At 43.0% G+C, this 17,881-nt stretch overlaps 1 protein-coding gene across 19 annotated transcripts in view; it reads right to left on the bottom strand.

Annotated features, from left to right (window-relative positions):
• Nucleotides 1-6,817: 6,817 nt before the first annotated feature.
• The window catches only part of LOC307046252 (ryanodine receptor 3), a 128,117-nt gene continuing 117,053 nt past the window's right edge, over nucleotides 6,818-17,881 (bottom strand). For 18 of the 19 annotated variants that reach the window (XM_079692574.1, XM_079692577.1, XM_079692561.1 and 15 more), the window contains 15 exons: nucleotides 16,818-16,876; nucleotides 16,519-16,690; nucleotides 16,306-16,392; nucleotides 16,029-16,223; nucleotides 14,877-15,007; nucleotides 14,737-14,779; nucleotides 14,512-14,639; nucleotides 14,374-14,434; nucleotides 14,096-14,242; nucleotides 12,870-13,004; nucleotides 10,847-11,003; nucleotides 10,605-10,669; nucleotides 9,477-9,577; nucleotides 8,773-8,824; nucleotides 6,818-7,852 (listed from right to left, as the gene is read on the bottom strand). In XM_079692574.1, coding sequence (XP_079548700.1) covers nucleotides 7,757-7,852; nucleotides 8,773-8,824; nucleotides 9,477-9,577; nucleotides 10,605-10,669; nucleotides 10,847-11,003; nucleotides 12,870-13,004; nucleotides 14,096-14,242; nucleotides 14,374-14,434; nucleotides 14,512-14,639; nucleotides 14,737-14,779; nucleotides 14,877-15,007; nucleotides 16,029-16,223; nucleotides 16,306-16,392; nucleotides 16,519-16,690; nucleotides 16,818-16,876 — 1,629 coding nt within the window. In that variant the 3' untranslated portion in view covers nucleotides 6,818-7,756. Of the gene's footprint in view, nucleotides 7,853-8,772; nucleotides 8,825-9,476; nucleotides 9,578-10,604; nucleotides 10,670-10,846; nucleotides 11,039-12,869; nucleotides 13,005-14,095; nucleotides 14,243-14,373; nucleotides 14,435-14,511; nucleotides 14,640-14,736; nucleotides 14,780-14,876; nucleotides 15,008-16,028; nucleotides 16,224-16,305; nucleotides 16,393-16,518; nucleotides 16,691-16,817; nucleotides 16,877-17,881 lie in introns of those variants that run through there. The other variant, XR_013810119.1, reaches the window with a different exon arrangement.

The following is a 17,881-nucleotide window of genomic DNA, read 5'->3' as shown; positions in this document are numbered from 1 at the left end:
CGTGCGCTCCACATAACATGCTAGCGCACGCACCGGGCAGAGGATAGCTGAATAGCCCTTGACCTGAACGCACTCCTTAGGCTCTTGGTCACAAAGGAGGGGTTTCGGTCTGAGTGTCGCCCCGCTCTGGTCACCCCAGATCAACAAGCAACTTGGGTGCACCGATAGAGCGGTTAACTCGGGCACTCTCTTGGCTGACGTTAAGGCAAGTAGCAATGCTGTCTTCCACAACAGTGCTTTCAGGGAGGAGAGCTCCAGAGGCTCAAATGGTTCTGTGACCAAAGCCTCGACCACCAGCGGCAGGTCCCACTGCGGGGCGGAGGCGCGCACTACTGGGCGCAGCCTCCTGACCCCCTGTAAAAACCGCACCATTAGTGGCTGACCTGCCGCCAAATCCGGCATACACTTTCACTGTGGAATGAGCAAGTCCTCTGTCCACCAGTAACTGTAAGTAGGACAAAATAGAGCCCAATTCACAAGATAGGGGCCTGTAACAGGCTGTGGTGGATCCCGCTCTAGCTGCCTGGATACTAGACTGAATAACTCTGTCTGACAGTCCACCCTGTCTCAGCCTGTCCCTCTCAGGAGCCAGCGGTGGAAAGGAGTAGAGCAGCTTTCTTGGCTATGGCTCGTGTTCGAACGCGTCCACCCCCAAGGGCTGATCGTCGCTCAGAGCCATGGAGAACCACAGGGCACAGTGGCTGTTGCGCCGGCTGGCGAACAGGTCCACCTCTGCTCTCACGAACTGGGCCCAGATCTGCTTCACCACCTCTGGGTGAAGCACCCACTCGCCTGGCAGGGGGCCGCCCCTCGACATGAGGTCGGCCCCCCTGTTCTCCAGTCCCGGGATGTGGAGGGCTCTCAGAGATAACAGCACCTCTGAAGCCCATAACCACAGTTTCTCACTGTAGTCAACAAAGCGGTGGAGCGGACTCCGCCCTGCCTGTTGATATATGCCACTGTGGTGCTGTTGTCGCTCCTGACCAGTACACGCCTACCCCGAATTAAGGGTTTGAAATGCTGGAGGACCAACACTACTGCCCGTAGCTCTAGGAGGTTGCTGTGCCGTGTTTCTGTTAGAGACCAGCGCCCACCTATAGCTCTCTTCAGGCAGGTCAATCAATCAATCATTGTTTATTTATATAGCCCAATATCACAAATGTTACATTTGTCTCAGTGGACTTCACAGTTTGTACAGAATATCAGTATGACAATACGACACCCTCTGTCCTTAGACCCTCACATCGTACAAGGAAAAACTTCCAGAGAAAACCCCACAGTTTAAAGGGGAAAATGGGAGAAACCTCAGGGAGAGCAACAGAGGAGGGATCCCTCTCCCAGGACGGACAGACGTGCAATAGATGCCGTGTGTAAATCGAAAAGATAATACATTTTACAGCATAGGTAGGCCAAATGTTTGGAAAGGCCAAATGTTTGGAAATGCATGTGTCTATAATAAGAAGATGAATCCACGAGGATGTCAACAATCCTGTGGGAGCCATCAGGGAAGTAGTATGGTGAGAGTCAGGCAGGACCGCAGAGACTGGTTCAGCCACGACTCCTAGTCCAGGACTCAGATCCAGTACTCAGGATAGAGGATCCAGGACACACGACCACAGCAACAGGATTAGCCTCGACTCAGGATCCCGGCATATAGACACACAAAAGAGATTTGGGGGAAGCTGGGTTAATCGGAACATGAGAGTACACAGGTACAAACAGACAGAAAGATGGAGTAAGGTGTGTCCCCCGACAGTCTAAGCCTATAGCAGCTAAACTAACGTGTCCCTCCCCATCCTGTTCTGGATGCGTCCGTGAACACTGTGATGTAGGAGGTCACCCGTCCCAGTGGAGACCCCCTCCGGAGGTTATCCGGGGACCCACAGAACCGGAGGTTGCCCTCCACTGAGGGGGGGATGGTCACCAGACGTCGTTTGTGCCTCTTGATATCTAAACACAGGCTGGAGAACCACCTCTGCAGGCACTGCATATGCAGTAACCCGAGCGGGACCACAACATGAGCAGCCGCCATGAGACCCAGAGTCTGCATGATAGTCAAAACTGTCACTGTTGCCCCCTGTCGGAGCCTGGGAACCGCCTGAAGCAGGGACGCGCGTCTGCTCTCTGACAGGGGGGCGCGCAGCACCACTCCCAAATACAACGCCTGTTGGTGAGGTATGGGGGTGCTCTTCTTCCAATTGATCGCAAAGCCCAACTTGGTTAGGTGTAGGATCAATTGGGCTGTGCAAAACATTGCCGTTCCCTGGACCTGGCCATGACTATGAGGTTGTTCAGTTAAAAGAAAACTCTCATGCCATGGGCACGCAGCGGCTGGAGCGCTGTGGCCACACATTTGCTGAACGTGCGTGGGGATAGGGAGTAGCCGAACGGTAACCTGTTGTACTCGTAGGCTACACCCTGGAAGGCAAAACGCAAATACTTTGTGTTTTGGAGCAATTTCGACATGAAAGTAAGCGTCCTTCAGGTCAATGGCTTGCCTGTGAACCAATCGCCTGGCTGCACCAGTCCCAGCAACTGTTTTATAGTTAACATCTGGAATTTCTTGCGTGCAATGTAGAGATTCAGGCTAACGTAACGTCCTAACTCTTAGCTTTTGAATGGATACAAAATAGACATTGCCATAACACGTGAGGCCGAGGGATAGTTTGGACAGATAGAGCAAATATGACCATTTGAGGTTGTTTTTGCCCCAAAACCAACTGTGGCAACTAATTAGCTTTAAGCTAGCAAAGGAGTAGACCACTCTGTTCATCTTGTCTCTATACTTTCATAAAATATATACATAAAGGCCCATTGAAATGCCTAAATCTACTTTGCCACTGATCAATAGGAAACAATTAAAATCTAATAAAGCGGCCCTGGATTCATTTGCTTTGCATTCCGTATATTTTGTAGTCTTTGGCTGGCTGCTAGTTTTAGTTTCATATACAAAGTTAATGGAAGGACATTGAAAAACATATAGATGTTTTTCTTCTTACTCTCAACAAAAAAGAGAACAGCTTTAAATAGGATAAAAATATAATAAATATTTTTGCAAATAGGCTACATATTAAAAATATATTGAGTAATTCGCAGCAATTATTTTGTGCTGTTCTGGGCAAAGTGGCTAGTCTGTAGGCGTTGTTAAAAAAAATTGTATATAGAGTTTTATGCGGCTGCTGTGTTATGAGTGGGTTACAGTCCAGACTTTTTGGAGGCAGAGGGGTGAAAGATCAGTATCTTGACAGCCTGGTGTATGGCGCTGTAACCCAGTGCTGTGGAGCAGTCTTGAAGGCTCTGGTATCTCCTCCCAGATGGCAGGAGACTCAGAGGGACGGTTGGGGTCACTTACAGTGCTGGTGGCAGGCGGGCCACCGGTTATCTTCCCAGCTGCAGGAACAATGCGCTGCAGGGTTTTGCGTCGTTGGAGGCGTTTTTAACGATGCCACAGTAGAATTTTGGGTGGATCAGTTGAGTACTTGACACGATAATGCAAATGGTGATCAGAGCTAGATCTAGGCACTTGACTTGTCCCTTGTCGTATCAGCGCAATAGAACCCCCGTGGAGTACGTAGCAGCCTCACTTCAACCCTCGCTCGCATCACTGTCCGGCTGCACTGTTGTCCCTGCAGCATTCAGTTACTCAGCAGCCACGGCTAATGTGCCTCTGTCTGACCTTGGGCATGTAACAGATCTCCTGGACAAGAACCTAAGACCTGGTCCTCTGCAGAAATCCAAGGACAGGACCATTAAAACAGAAAGTATGTCCTGGCACTTGGTGATTTAAATATAATTGGATTGTTAAATCTAACCAGGCATTTCAGTTTAACAGTAAGGTGTGAGGTTTCACTTTCATGTAGAACATTGACATGACAAGAGAAGTTAGTTGTGGAAGAGCGCCTGTCTGAATCAGTCTTAGTCAGATTAATTAAATAGGAGTTGACAGAAGAAGCTCTCTTCTCTTCGAGACAAAATTGAAGGTTTCCCACTCATGCTTTCTTGGGAAAAACATTCTGAAAAGTATCTTAGTCCAGCATGCATGCCCCAGAGAAATAACAGAAGAACGTTCACAAACAGTGTTTTTGCTCCTGATCAGGTTTATTTGAACCAACCCAGATCTATCAATTCCACTTGTTTACAGCTAAAGGGACTCCTTAGATGTTTAAGATACATAACATTGTGGTTGAAGTTTCCTTCAACTTCTTATGAAAGCGTTCCTAAGGATTCAGTCCAGTTCAATAAGTGTTACAAGATCACCGACAGATGTCACGATTTACAGTAAAAGAAAGAAATACCAACTTTAGTTGTTTATCTCTCTGTATGTGAAACGGTGTCTCTTTACATTTTCCCTTTACACTTTTATTCACCACCTGTCTTGCTCTGTCTATCTCTGTCACAGTAGCAGCACTGGCACATAAACTCTATCGACGTTGAGTGAGCTTCAGGGAGGAACACATCTGTCATAGAAGAGGATGCCAGTACTGCAGTGTGTGAAGTAAGGACAGAAGGTATTATGTTACCAGGGAGAGCCTTTACTGCATTTTCAAGACCAGCCACATGCATGCACACACACAAATTGTATAAGTGTGTGTACATGTGCAGTCAATATAGCTGTTTCCATCTGTTTATAGTTTGCTCTGCACAGATTATGCCCCCTGTATTTGCTTAAAGTCATCACCCTCTTAATGCTGTGTCAGTAAACATTATTATTCTAGTATTTGCAGGAAGCAGTACCTTCCAAATACAGACATACAGAAACAAATCTCCTCAATTGGTAACATTTACTGTTACCATTTAAAATCTGAAAATGTGTCATCTTCAGTATCTGCATTTTTAAAGTAGTAACACCGATCAACCTTCATCATACAGTCTTGTGCTATATAAATAAAACTTGATTTGATTTGATTGCTTGTTTCTTTTTAGACGTCATCGCAACTTGACGTTTGCTACCTTTTAACTTTCAACCACATTCCATGATCATCACAGGATGTTCTGGCTTTTTGGTCAAAAGAGCTGTAATGATTATTTTAATATTGAGCAACTACTTTGATAAGCGAGTTTTGTTTAAAAAAATTTCATCAAAAGATTTGCTGATTTTCTTGGTTTAAAATGATTACACACATTATTTTTGTCTGGAGGGAATATATTAATCATTAAACGAAATCCCCTTGGGCTCTTGGAATTTGTCTGCCCCATTCTCAAGCATTTTTTACATTTTCCAGACAGAATTATTACATCATAATAGACAAAAGGTCAACATGGAATGTCATGCTTCAAAAACCCATTTGACATGCCAATCCTGTCAATGACGAAATTAAATGTTGATGACATTTAAGCTTATACATGAAGGGCAGTGGTAGTCCTATTGAGAGTAAGACAGTGAAATTCAGTTATCCTTAAAAGGTGTTGTAAAGGGCATCTAAGTTAATTAAGCTTGTTTAATGAAGAAGGAAATAACCCCAAAAGCCTCTCTTCCTCATCATACCAGGTTTTATTTAAAGATGGCGTTTATTGTGTTATTGCACGAAACACTGACAGGATGCATCAACGAAACAATATGCAGTCACCAGTTGGAGGTTTCTCTGCAGGTCGCCAGCTGAAGAGGACAGCTTGGCTTGTGACTCAAGCTGCGCTCTTTTTTTTCTCCCGACCTATCTGTCATTCCCCAGCGCCGCACACCAGGCGCTGACAGGCCGGAAACAACTTTCAGCTGCATTTCATCAGCAATAGTTTCGTGGGACTCATAGGAGATAGGGGTTGGACAGTATGGCAAGATCACAAAGAAAATACTGCATACTGAATTCAACACAGCTAAGGGGCTCAAAGATAAAGCTAGTATTCATTTTACACCACAAATATTTACCATTTCATGTAAAAACCTGTTTCTACCTGAAGAGGAACATTGGGAATAAAGTGTAAAAAGCCCCCTGGGTTCTGTTATTCCACTTTAAGTCTGTGTCCATTTGTCAAATGGATCACGGCTCTATGTTGAAGATCAAGCCCCCAACCAACCATTTAGAGCAACATAACAGGCCTGTACTTGTCTTTTGATAGAATATAAACTTCAAATTGAGTTTCCTCTGATATTGCTTTTGCTTTTCACTCAAATCCTTTACTAGGACAGTCACAGCTTTTTAAAAACACTTAGTGACGAATGTAGCTTTTTCATCTTGTTAATATATACTTTTTGGAACGATGATGTTAAAACAGTCACTTTTAATTTTAGAAATAATTTCCTCACAGTGCTGGAACAAATAAAAATCCAGTCAACACGTTGGAGCTGTTACAGGCGTTAAGTTGAGGAGTTGAGGAGGCAGAGCTGCTCTCAGCGGCAGGCTGCAGCGCTGTGTGGTGCCTGAGGTGTGGTGACGTGATGCGAGCTGACAGGTGGCACCATGGGTAATGGGGCTAAAACTCCCATCATACAGCCCACTGAGGCCCCATCCTAACTCTCCGACCAAACCAGAAGTGCACATCTACTCACTCCGTGCTACCAGAGTAATCAAAGCTGCAGGATGGTCACAGTTATTAAATAGCTTTGAGGTTTGTGTTGAGTAAAATTAACTAAGAACTGAAGCCAAAGGCTGCTTGCACAAGAAAGGTATTTGACTTTTGAAAGGATTTGGATTATCTGCAGAGGCAGATGTTCCTGCTGCTGATTGTGCGACTGAGATGACTCACTCTAGATCAGAAATCACTTTTCCTGTTATGATGTGGAGGGGAACAGATGGAGGAAGTTGAAAAATACTTTTAGAGGGTATATTTACAATATCATACACAAGTCCATAAATCCAAATGAATTGAACAAACGTGAATATTTCTTGCACTGATTTCTTTAATTTTTTACTTTAAAAGAAATGCACAGATCAGCAAAGCTACTACATACAAATGGCCATACAATAGCTATTACATTTTGTTCTTTTTTGAAGGTGTTCAGTTAGTTATGCTGCATTCAGCAAAAGCATCGGTCAAATCCAACCAATGCTGTTCTTCCATGTTCAAATGAAAAAGTTCAGCCACAAACTACACATCTGGACAGCTACTTGTATCTGCTCCAGGAGAATTACTGTACTTACATACAATAAAGAAGAAACAAAACTTTTGCATAGCTTCATTGTAATGTAGATACAGTACTGTAAGGCACTTCATGAAGAAATTAGGCATTTATTTTCTTAAACCCTATGTAATAAACATTTTTGCCACTTCATTCTAAAACATCATCTCAATATGCAAGGTTACAACATCTTGAAAAAAAATGCTCATATCACATTTTTGCGCACTATGTAAATCTACTGAACTCCTCCATTATTCTTTTGGCATTAAGTCTCAAGTTCAACATTTTCAGAATATTGAAGTTGGGTTCTTGTGCATAATATGACTGACACATTGTCCCATAACCCCACAAAACCCAGTGTTTCTCAAAAAGACAAAACTAAAAATTGTGCAATGATTTGGGGTTATGTGGAGTAAAAGGCAACACGCTGTCAAAGACGAGTCCCAAATTAAAATACATCTTAATTTCTGGGCGAGTGACAGGTCGTTTCCTCATGGACTGCTGCCGCACCAACAAAGGTACACCAAAGACGAGCGGGAGACATTTCTCTTATTAGATAAAAAAGTAGCTTTGTCTCTCCTCAAGCCAGTCTGAAGCGTTGGCGGGATGACTGTGTGTTGTTGTAGTGCAGTAACTGTATGCAGGACTACATGTTCCAGCAGCCCACATTATTTGAATAGAGGTAAAGAGGATGCATCTGCTCTATCCAAGCTGATCTTCGTACTGCTTGCGGAAGCAGTCTCCGGCTGGGAAGAAATCCCAGCAGCGCTCCTGGTACATCTTCCACACATAAGACTCCTTCAGTCAGACACATACAAAGACAATTATAACTCAAAATTAAGTGACAATAGACACTTAACTTGCTTCAATTTAATATCCTAGTACATGTTGATTGCGGTGTTGCTAGTTTGCGTATTGGAGGCGTTATCATACATAAGGATTAGTGGTTGAGTTAATGCCAAGTACTTTTGACGAAGGAATTCCAACTGCCATTGTAAATAGGTCAATATGGCATCAATAATGAGAGTTAACAAACAACAAAACATCAGTGGCTTTTGTTATTATGCCCTCGCGCCAGACTTCTGTGTGCAGATGTTGGTAGTTTTTTAATGATAAAAAACAAAGTATTTAAGATAGGTACAGAAGTTTTCAGGTAGCTATGGAGTTGTCGGGTATAAGTGTCAGTGTACAGAAATATTTTAAATATTTTTCAGCACTAAGCATTTTTACTTCCAGGATTCAAAGGTTTAAAGCAGTTTACCAAGCTTTGCCAGTCATTTGTCATAATAACCATAAATGTCTATAAATGCAATTTTACATTTTGTGAATATACTTTAATAACATTGAGACATTTCAAGTTTCTCCACAGATGCCATATTTTTATAATTGTGAGCTGAATTGAGCAAAAATAATGGTTTCTATGGAATATCTGAAACAAGCCATTGCATTATTTTATCTATTCATGTAGAAACAAGACATGATTGTGATAATGCCTGAAATATATAATTGAATATTAAGTAGACCATAAAACAGGTCTGTAGTTTGGTTAAAATAAAACAATGACATTTTAAATTCAACAGCGATATTTATATATTTCCCCTAAAATCATTCAGCCCTAGGAAGCCAGACAGCAGCCCATTATTTGTGACAGTGACAGGATAAACATCAGGGTGATTTCCTCCTCAGAGAAATGTCATTAGTGACGAGTCGTACTGTACCTGGCCAGTGTGCTCCGTCTCGTCCTTGTTGATGAGGTACATCAGGAAGAACCTTTAGAGAAAGACGATGACACAAAACTAAAATGTCAGACCAAAAAAAAGACAAGCTTTCTCCTAACTAAATACCTCCAACACCGCATTAATGGAAAATGTCACTTTCTGTGTTACCAGGAAACAATTTCATGACGCAAGTGTCAAACAAAGTAACAGCACCCCATCTCCATCAGCCTATCGCCTGTTGTTTCCTAAATCAAGTGTAAATGGCAGAGGGCTGCTGTATCTCTGCGGGCATCGCAGCCTGCCAAATCCTGATGAATACTGTATGAGGGCACGCCATCACAAACCTATTTTTCAATAAAGTTCATGGCATTAAATAGTAATGAAGCAACATAATGAGGTCGCTGTTGTGTGCTCTGGCCAGCTGCCTCTGAGCACAAATGGACTGAGACTTTTCTATTGTCACAGGAACACTGGCTGAGCGGGGGGGAAACACAGAGGCAGATGGAAAGAATACCTGAAGGGATCTAATGTTCTGCATTACTGCGGCTATTAGTAGCCGTGACGCTGTAGTAACGTGCTAAAGCCATCATTCATGGGGTTCAATTACGGAGAAGAAGCACTACACGTAAGTGAGAGACAATTGTGTTTACCACATTTGAAATAGCAAGTAAAATATATAAAATGCCTGGAAGGGGAATACTTACAGGTAGTTGGCCAAATTGTGCTCTTGTAAGGTGTGAGTCTCAAAGCCGTGAGGTGTTGTGTCGAAGTAGTCGTTGCCGATCCCACAGATGAAGCATTTGGTCTGAGGACAGAACATCAAAAGATAATTACAACACCTGCTCTCTTTTCAGCATTTTGCATTATTATTGAAGGGGAACTTTACTCATTTTACTTGCAATTCTAGAACTACGGAGCTCGCAAACAGTTGTCTAAAGTCTTCTGAAGTGTGAAGAGATAATAATAATAATGGCTTCAGAGTTATCCTGGCTAACTTCATTCAGTCATACTTTAAACAAAAACAGTCACTGCAACCTTTTGAGGACCAAAAGTGTGCTCTGACCTTCTGCTGACTGACTGCTGTTGACTGAAGAGAGATGGAGAGCTCAAAAAAAGAAGTAGGCCTCATGTCTAAGCTCAACATATCCTGAATGGGAAAGGAATTTCTAACGGACAGTGTTTAAGTTAAGGACTCACTTCCTGTTATGTACCAGATTTAATGTGATATCATGACAATTTAAGGAAAAAGTACAAATGATAAAGATGTATTCCTTCCTTGTCTTGTCATGAGAAGTGGTTAAGGTCATTTACAACTGAAAGAGGATGTATTTGTTCGGCTGTGTTCTTTTGTAGATTCACCGTCATACAGTAAACAAAGTCACTACAGCCATTTTCACAGATGCACTACAACCCTGAAATGATCTACAAATAATAATCTATAACATTAGTTGAGAGCCTAAATATGATAATTTGAATGTCTAATTGGAAATCGAATTGACTTCACTTAGCCAGCTTCACACAAAGTCTGTGTAATGTTCAAAACCAAATAAAACATTCAAGGGTGAAGAGGAAGGGTCAAATACACAAAAAAGTCTAACTGGAGAGATGCCGTGATGCAGGATTACAAAACTAGTATTCCTGGTAAGCAAAAACACTTCTGACACGGACAATGTCCTGTTGTGTGAGACATGGTTAAAGGAAAACTAAAGACATTGTCCAGAGCTCATATGAAAACAATTGCTTAAATCATAATGTTCCTTGAGAGGACAACCCACACCTGCTCCCCATGACCCCCCTTCAGCAGTATGAGTTAGAATGAAATCTCCCCTCACCTCCATGTCCTCTTTCACTTGTTCCTGCTGGTCTCTCAGCTCTCCGAAGGCATCGATGATCAAACCTGCAACCACAAAGCCCATCATAAATACTTTATCAGCGGAAAACAATGCAATCACAAAATGTAACCCTTCACTTCCTTGAAAAAGAGTAATAGTATGTTTTAGAGGGATTTTTTGTTCGGTAGAAAGACACACACAAAAAGAAATACTTAAAAGTGTGAGTGAGCGCTGAAGCTCACCCTGGATGATGGCCAGTAGGATGACGATGACGAAGAAGAAGAAAGTTATGTCAAACAGGATACGGTAGAGCTCATAGGGGTCACCAGCGGGGTCCTCGATCTCATCCCCGATGCCCCCCCCGGCTCTCACCCCGACGTACATGTGGAACAGGTAACACTGTGGGAACATGGAGGCAGGGTGACTACAGACCTCTGCAAGTCGGAATGTTTTGTTTATTATTTTAAAGGTCTCCTATTATACTGTTTTTTTCATCAATATATTATAGGTCTCAGATATATACAAAACATGTCTCTGAAGTGTTTGGCTCGAAATACCAGACAGATCATGCATTGTAGCATCCCATAATCCCCTCTGTTTCAGCCCTGTTTCAAAAGTGCTGATTCTGTCTCTGTTACTTTAGATGAAAATAAGGAGCCACTCCCCACGCCCCTCTGAGAGATATTTGGTTAAAAAAAAACACAATAGCCGCGTTCACACCGCAGTACTTTTCCCACTTTAGTTCCGATATAGTTCCAAAATGTCGTGTTCACAACAAAAAGAGCTGGAACAAAAATGTGATAATCAGAACCTTTTTTACCCCCTTTTCCGTCCCTGCTAGAGAGCAGGTACTTTCGTGGGAGAAAAAGGCTCCTATATGCGCGTTCACACCAAGTACTTTTCCCACAAAGGTTCCCGAGAACTACGATTTAGTTGCGTTCACACCAAAAAGTCCCAGGAACTAAATTAGTTCTAGAGAACCTTTTTTACCCCCTTTTCAGTCCCTGCTAGAGAGCAGGGACTTTCGTGGGAGAAAAAGATTCCTGTGTCTGATTGGCTGGGCGGAATGCAGACCACGCCCCGTCAAACTCCCAAATTCTTTTGTGAAGCCGCCATTTTATTATCCTCGCATTGTATTATTAGCATAAGCATTAGCCCAGCGCAAAAAACAAAGAGAGACTAACTTATGGCAACACAAAAGAAAACATGGGAGCGGTGGAGATGAGGAGGTGTCGGCGTTCTGGCCGTTTACTCGGAAGGCTTCAGTAGAAGCTGCTGGGAGTCCCAGCAGCTTCTACTGAAGCCAGTCCCTAACTCCGGGGACTTCCGGCCGGGGATTTTGGGCGGCAGTATACGCCGTGAAGTTGTTTGCGGCCTGCCAGTAAACCCAAAGCAGAAGAAGAAGAAGTGACGTCAGCAGCTTCATTTGCCTAATCCACCCCCAGGAACTAATTTCCGGTGTGAACGCGATCTGTACTTAGTTCATGAGAACTAAAGAGTTCTCAGGAACCTTTGTGGGAAAAGTACTTGGTGTGAACGCGCCTTATGTCTGATTGGCTGGGCGGATTGCAAACCACGCCCCGTAAAACTCCCCAAAAAATTGTGAAGCCGCCATTTTATTATCCTCGCATTGCATTATTAGCATTAGCATTAGCCCAGCGCACAAACGCAGAGAGAATAACTTATGGCAACACAAAAGAAAACATGGGAGCGGTGGAGATGAGGAGGTGTCGGCGTTCTGGCGATTTACTCGGAAGGCTTCAGTAGAAGCTGCTGGGGGTCTCAGCAGCTTCTACTGAAGCCTGTCCCCAACTCCGGGGACTTCTGGCCGGGGACTTCGGGTGGCAGTATACGCCGTGAAGTTGTTTGCGGCCTGCCAGTAAACCCAAAGCAGAAGAAGAAGAAGTGACGTCAGCGGCTTCATTTGCCTAATCCTTCCCCAGGAACTTATTCCGGTGTGAACGCGATCTGTACTTCGTTCATGAGAACTAAAGAGTTCTCATGAACTAAGTTCTCATGAACCTTTGTGGGAAAAGTACTGCGGTGTGAATGCGCCTAATGGTGCTCTAGGAGGAGATTCAGGTGATAAGGTGGGGGGTGTTACCTTGGTAGCTTATTGGCTAATAGTTACACAAGCCAAACAATCGTTATGACATCATAAATTAGCAAGAATCTGACCAGCTCATTTTCAGACAGGTTTTTATATAAATGGATCAGGGCAATAAGTCAGTGAACAGGTGACCTTTAAATAACTTTGCTACTTACAGTCATCATGTCGTCACACTTCATATCTGGCTCATCCTCGTCTTCGCTCTTATTGTAGAACTTCCTGAAGAAGTTGAAGGCCACCACAGTGTAGAGATAGACCACAACTGCCAGCAGGCCGACCGTCAACACCAGCTGAAGAGAAACACAGACGTCAATCAGAAAAATGTCACTTCCAACTTCCTGGGGTAGAGACACACTAGACAAGCTGTCTAAGAAAGGACGAGTTCAATGAGTAAAAAACAGCATAAAAAACAACATCAGTTTTGTATTTATATAAATAATTATTTTCAACAGATTCAAAGCTCTTGATGTAGCTCCTGCACCAATGAAACTAAACAGCAATAACAGTGGAAGCAGCAGTAAGCTGCATTGGTTTTCCCGCTGTGATTGATCTGGCCGCAGACAGCTGAGTGTGGGAGGTGTCGACGATTCCTCACGGCATCGCAATTTGGGTGCACTCCCACCCTTGGAGATTGAGTTGACATTACATTCTGATTTGTGCCTGTGGTCAGTTGACATGACAATCCCCTGCAAGGATTTACAGTCAGTGAAATAAAGGGATTGAGCTATTTGAACTCAAATGGCAAAGGATACTGGGTGAATCTAAATGAACGTGTATGCGTCCTTGCCTGCTCTCCTTAAATCTCTGTTTTGACTTAGTTCTCCCGATCTCCTCACAGGGGGGATTAAAGGTACTATAATTGACTAAACACATACAATATTTGCTGGTTGACACGTTATTGCTCAACCGAGCATCAGGTTAACATCCCTTACAACACGATGCACAGAAGGACACAAGACACTAATGCAATACCTCTGTGTACAGAAAATGTGAAAAAACATAATTCCACCAGGAGTAGATGGATCAAATCAGAGTAAAGAGGTGGTTATAATGAAGGGGATGTCAATTTTGCTAATATCAGATTTAGGCGTAGAGTCATTCTGTACCCTGGTGGTCAACAAATGCTTAAAGCAGCTTTAAGTTTGTAAAAGAAACACCCCCTTACACAATTCTGCAGCAGATCACAGATAGCAGAGAGCCTTGCCAGTAGTACTACCCACACAATGCCATCTGTGGGGCAGGAACATGCAAACTGTGACAAAAGTGTCTTGTGGTTGCACATCAGACTGTAAACAGACGGTGGTTACAACCCGACCCTGACCACTAACTCCGCAGTGCCCCCTACAGCTCAGAGGAAGAGCTGCGTCCTCCTCATCAATACCTGTTTGCCATTATGTGTGACGGAGGAGAGGATGGTGCGGAGGGTCTTGAACCCCATGGCGATGTCCAGCAGGTGAGCAGCGAAGAAGAAGTTGTTGTAGTGACCCAGGATGGACATGGTGGTGTACCACACTAGATACAGGAAGGACTGGCACAAAAACACAATGAGAAATTAATCAGAACCCATCTGTCTGGTTATAAGATCATCATCAACCCATCCATCAAATCAGTCACCATATAACCTCAAATGGAAACACGCTAAGCTGTGTTCAAACTTACATTGTCCGTAAACACCACTCCCAATTTCCACACATGATACTTTGTGTCGATTGAGCTCAACCTGGCAAAAAAAAAGGGTTGATGTTAGAGGTTTATATTTTCGATATGACATCTATTGCTTTATGTTTATTCCCTCACCATGACACAAGCGAGGCCTCTTTGGCGACAGTTTCCTCTGTAGGGTTGAAATCAAGGGCGCTCTTATCCATCCCTAGCAGCTCTGCTATCCTCTCAGCTCCATACAGGTCTCCGTACTTTTTGATCACCTACAGAAAGCAGCAAAAACCAAAACAAAGTTAAGTATCACCAGATGGGGTTTACAGTGTGTTTGCATAACAGATACAAAATAAATATTGCACTTACTTTGCGTTTGACAAATTTGTCCCAATAGTTGTTGGGGAAGGATCTGGTACAAACAGGAAAAAACAAACAAACACGTTTTAATCCTTTTTTAATAATAAATGATGACTCAGAGGTGAGCAGCTTTACTGTGGTTGACTCACGGAGTATTGATGACCAATCTGTCCCACTGCCCTTTGATGTCATCGTCTGACGGCTGCTCTGTGATGTAGAGGCCGGCAAACTCCAACTTCCTCGCTATCTCCTTCTCACGTTTGAACACCACCAGGGGCACCTTGGACATAAATGGAGTATGGCTGGATTGTTAGTGCAGCAAAGGAAATGACCAACAGTTATGTATTTCGCAGCAGCCTCCCCCTCACTCTGGAACTCCCTCCCCAACCCCATCCGATCTGCCAACACTCTCACATCATTCAAACAATCCCTCAAAACTCACCTTTTCACTCTTGCCTTCGACTCCTAATCCACTAGCCCCTCGCCCTTATTCCACCTAGCTTAGCACTTTTTTACTTTTGTTGTTATTTTTCTTCATTGCTTACTTGTAAAGCGCTTTGAGCACCAGGAAAAGTGCTTATAATTATTATTATTATTATTATATAAAGGTAGGGGATGTAAGTTTGAGAAACCAGCTCGAGATCGCTAGAATTTGAAAATACACGACCGGAGAACATCTACCACTTCCTTACAGAGCCCCTCCTCCAACACACACAAACGCGCACATGACCAATGAGGGCACGAGATAAGTTTGTGCATAGATGGAAGGCTGACCGGCAGGTCGGCCATCCAGTTATTTTAGCCGGGCCAGCTAAAATGATTGGTTGTACTTTTTACACAGATGACATTTTTTAATGGATTTTTTGTCAAAGCACTTCAGATATTCATTGCTATCGGGATGTTAAGAGCATTCCCTGGAATATAACAAAAGGTGTATCTCGAGCCAGTTTCTCAAACTTACATACCCTACCTTTAATGTGTTTCATATCACAAGTGTTGCTTATCCATACAGCTTAAAGGGACACAGGGGGCATGAGTGAGTGTGTATGCCTGTGAACACAGGATAGACGTGTTCTTCTAAAAAAAATAAAAAAAACTTGTTTTTGAGATATTATATTTTAATTAGGAAAAAAAACTTGTTTAACTTGCAAAATGGGTTTAAAATTCCTATTTGGCCCATTTGCAAAATGCTACATTAAATAATTTGTTAAAATTACACCTTAAAAAAAAAGTAAAAAAAAGAGAGAGTAAAAACAAATGAAAAGTTAAGTGTATTTTCTGGTCAGTTGATATCCCTTTACCTTCAAGTAGTAGTAACCCACGACACACAGGAAAGAGATGATGGTGTGCAGGATAGCCAGACAGCGGAGCGTTGGCGCCATGTAGCCTGTGCTCTCCTGCAGCACGAAATACTCCAGGGCCCCCTCGTCTTCCTCCTCCCCTGTTCTACCCTGACCATTCCAAGGATCTTCATCGTCTGCGTAATCACCGGTCACCTTAAAAACAACGTTTATAGGTATTTACCAAAGTATATATGTATACAAGGATATCTAAGGACACTTCAATTTGCAACCTTACTTTGTAGAAGAGCAGAATGAAGTTGATAGCAAAGGCAACAAAAAGTGCCAGGAAACGGAGGTTGTAAAAGTTTCTTGCCAGGTAGTTCTGTGGAAATAATCATTGTTGTATACGTTTTAAATATTCAACCTGCTGATTTGTACTTCCTTAACATACTCAAGCTAATAGTTTTGATTTAAAATATTTTAACACAACTTTGAGGGAATGACTGACCAGCATCTTGGTTTGGTAGATTTCCAGGCCAGCGAAGAAGCTGGCCATGAAGGCCTCTGGTAGTTCTTTCTTCACATCGATCCTCTTCTTGGGGACTTTCTTCAGCACTGGGGGGTCCGGAGGGGGTTCGTCTTTAGACTTATCATGGTCCTTTTTCTCACCATCCTCTGAACTGCAAGAAGCATTTCTCTGTTAGTGGCGTGGACTTATATATACAATGCACACATATTGCATGTGACTCACATCAAACATTTATCAATTGAATTTCCTTTGAGGGTGGACAAATTAAAAACACTCACTCTCCTTTCTCTGAATCCGATGTGTAGTCTCCATTAACAGTCACCTTCTTTGCAGCCAACTAGAACAAAGTACATTGTGTATTCAATCTTTATTTCAAACTCAAGGTCCATATCACATTAAAAATGACAAAATACACAACAATGAATAAGATTAAAAACAAAAAAACTGATGAAAAACATAAAATCAGTCCAATGACAGCGAGCCACACATATATGCTCACTGTCTGTAGAGGCTGTTGCGCCAATACCTCCAAATCATGGAAGAGAACCGAGTAGACCTCTTCACAGGGTTAATTCGAATCGAGATAACCTGATTGTCTGACTCTGCTAGGCGACACATTAATTTGTACATTCCATTTCTTAAAAGGGCTTGACAGGTAGGTACCCCCAAGTTAACAAACAGTTGGCTGGCACTGTGCCATCTTGGTACCCTCACCAGCAACCGTATAGCATCATTGTATGCAACTTTTAGTTTTTGTATGTTTCTTACCTTGTAGTTACTCCACAGGTGAGCCGTGTACAATGGTGTACAGCAAGCTTTAAAAAGTAATACCTTGACATCTACAGAGCACTTGTGAAATTTCCGCATTAATATGTTTGCAGCGTTGTCTATGGATGTCTTTGTCATCTGTGAGATCATCAGAGATATAATGACCAAGGTTCTTAATCTCACTGCACACAAGAAGAATGTTGTAAAATATCAGTAAAATCGGGCGGCAGGAGCTTATGGACTTGGCTTGGGTAGCACAGGGCTGCCGGTTCAAGTCCTGGTCGGACCAAAAAGTACAGAGTGCGTATTGTAGCTGGAGGGGTCAGTCTCCTCCTGGGCACAGCCAAGGTGCCCTTTGGCAAGGCACCAAACCCCAACTGCTCCATGGCGCCGCAGACCACAGACCTTGTTTTAAGCCATTTTATGATGGAACACTTTTTCAATAACACTGCCGACCAACCGTAGAGAAGAATGTTATGACGGACATTTTCTTGTTCTTTTGTTTTGGGTGGGACTGTCTCTTTAAGACACGATTGAGAATAAAGGTACCCTTATTCAACAGGATTTATCATCA

This window comes from Notothenia rossii (genome assembly GCF_949606895.1).
Source record: "Notothenia rossii genome assembly, chromosome: 7".
In the NCBI taxonomy this organism is placed as follows: domain Eukaryota; kingdom Metazoa; phylum Chordata; class Actinopteri; order Perciformes; family Nototheniidae; genus Notothenia; species Notothenia rossii.
Note: the sequence above shows the minus strand (reverse complement) of the source record. Positions and strands in the feature narration are given on the sequence as shown.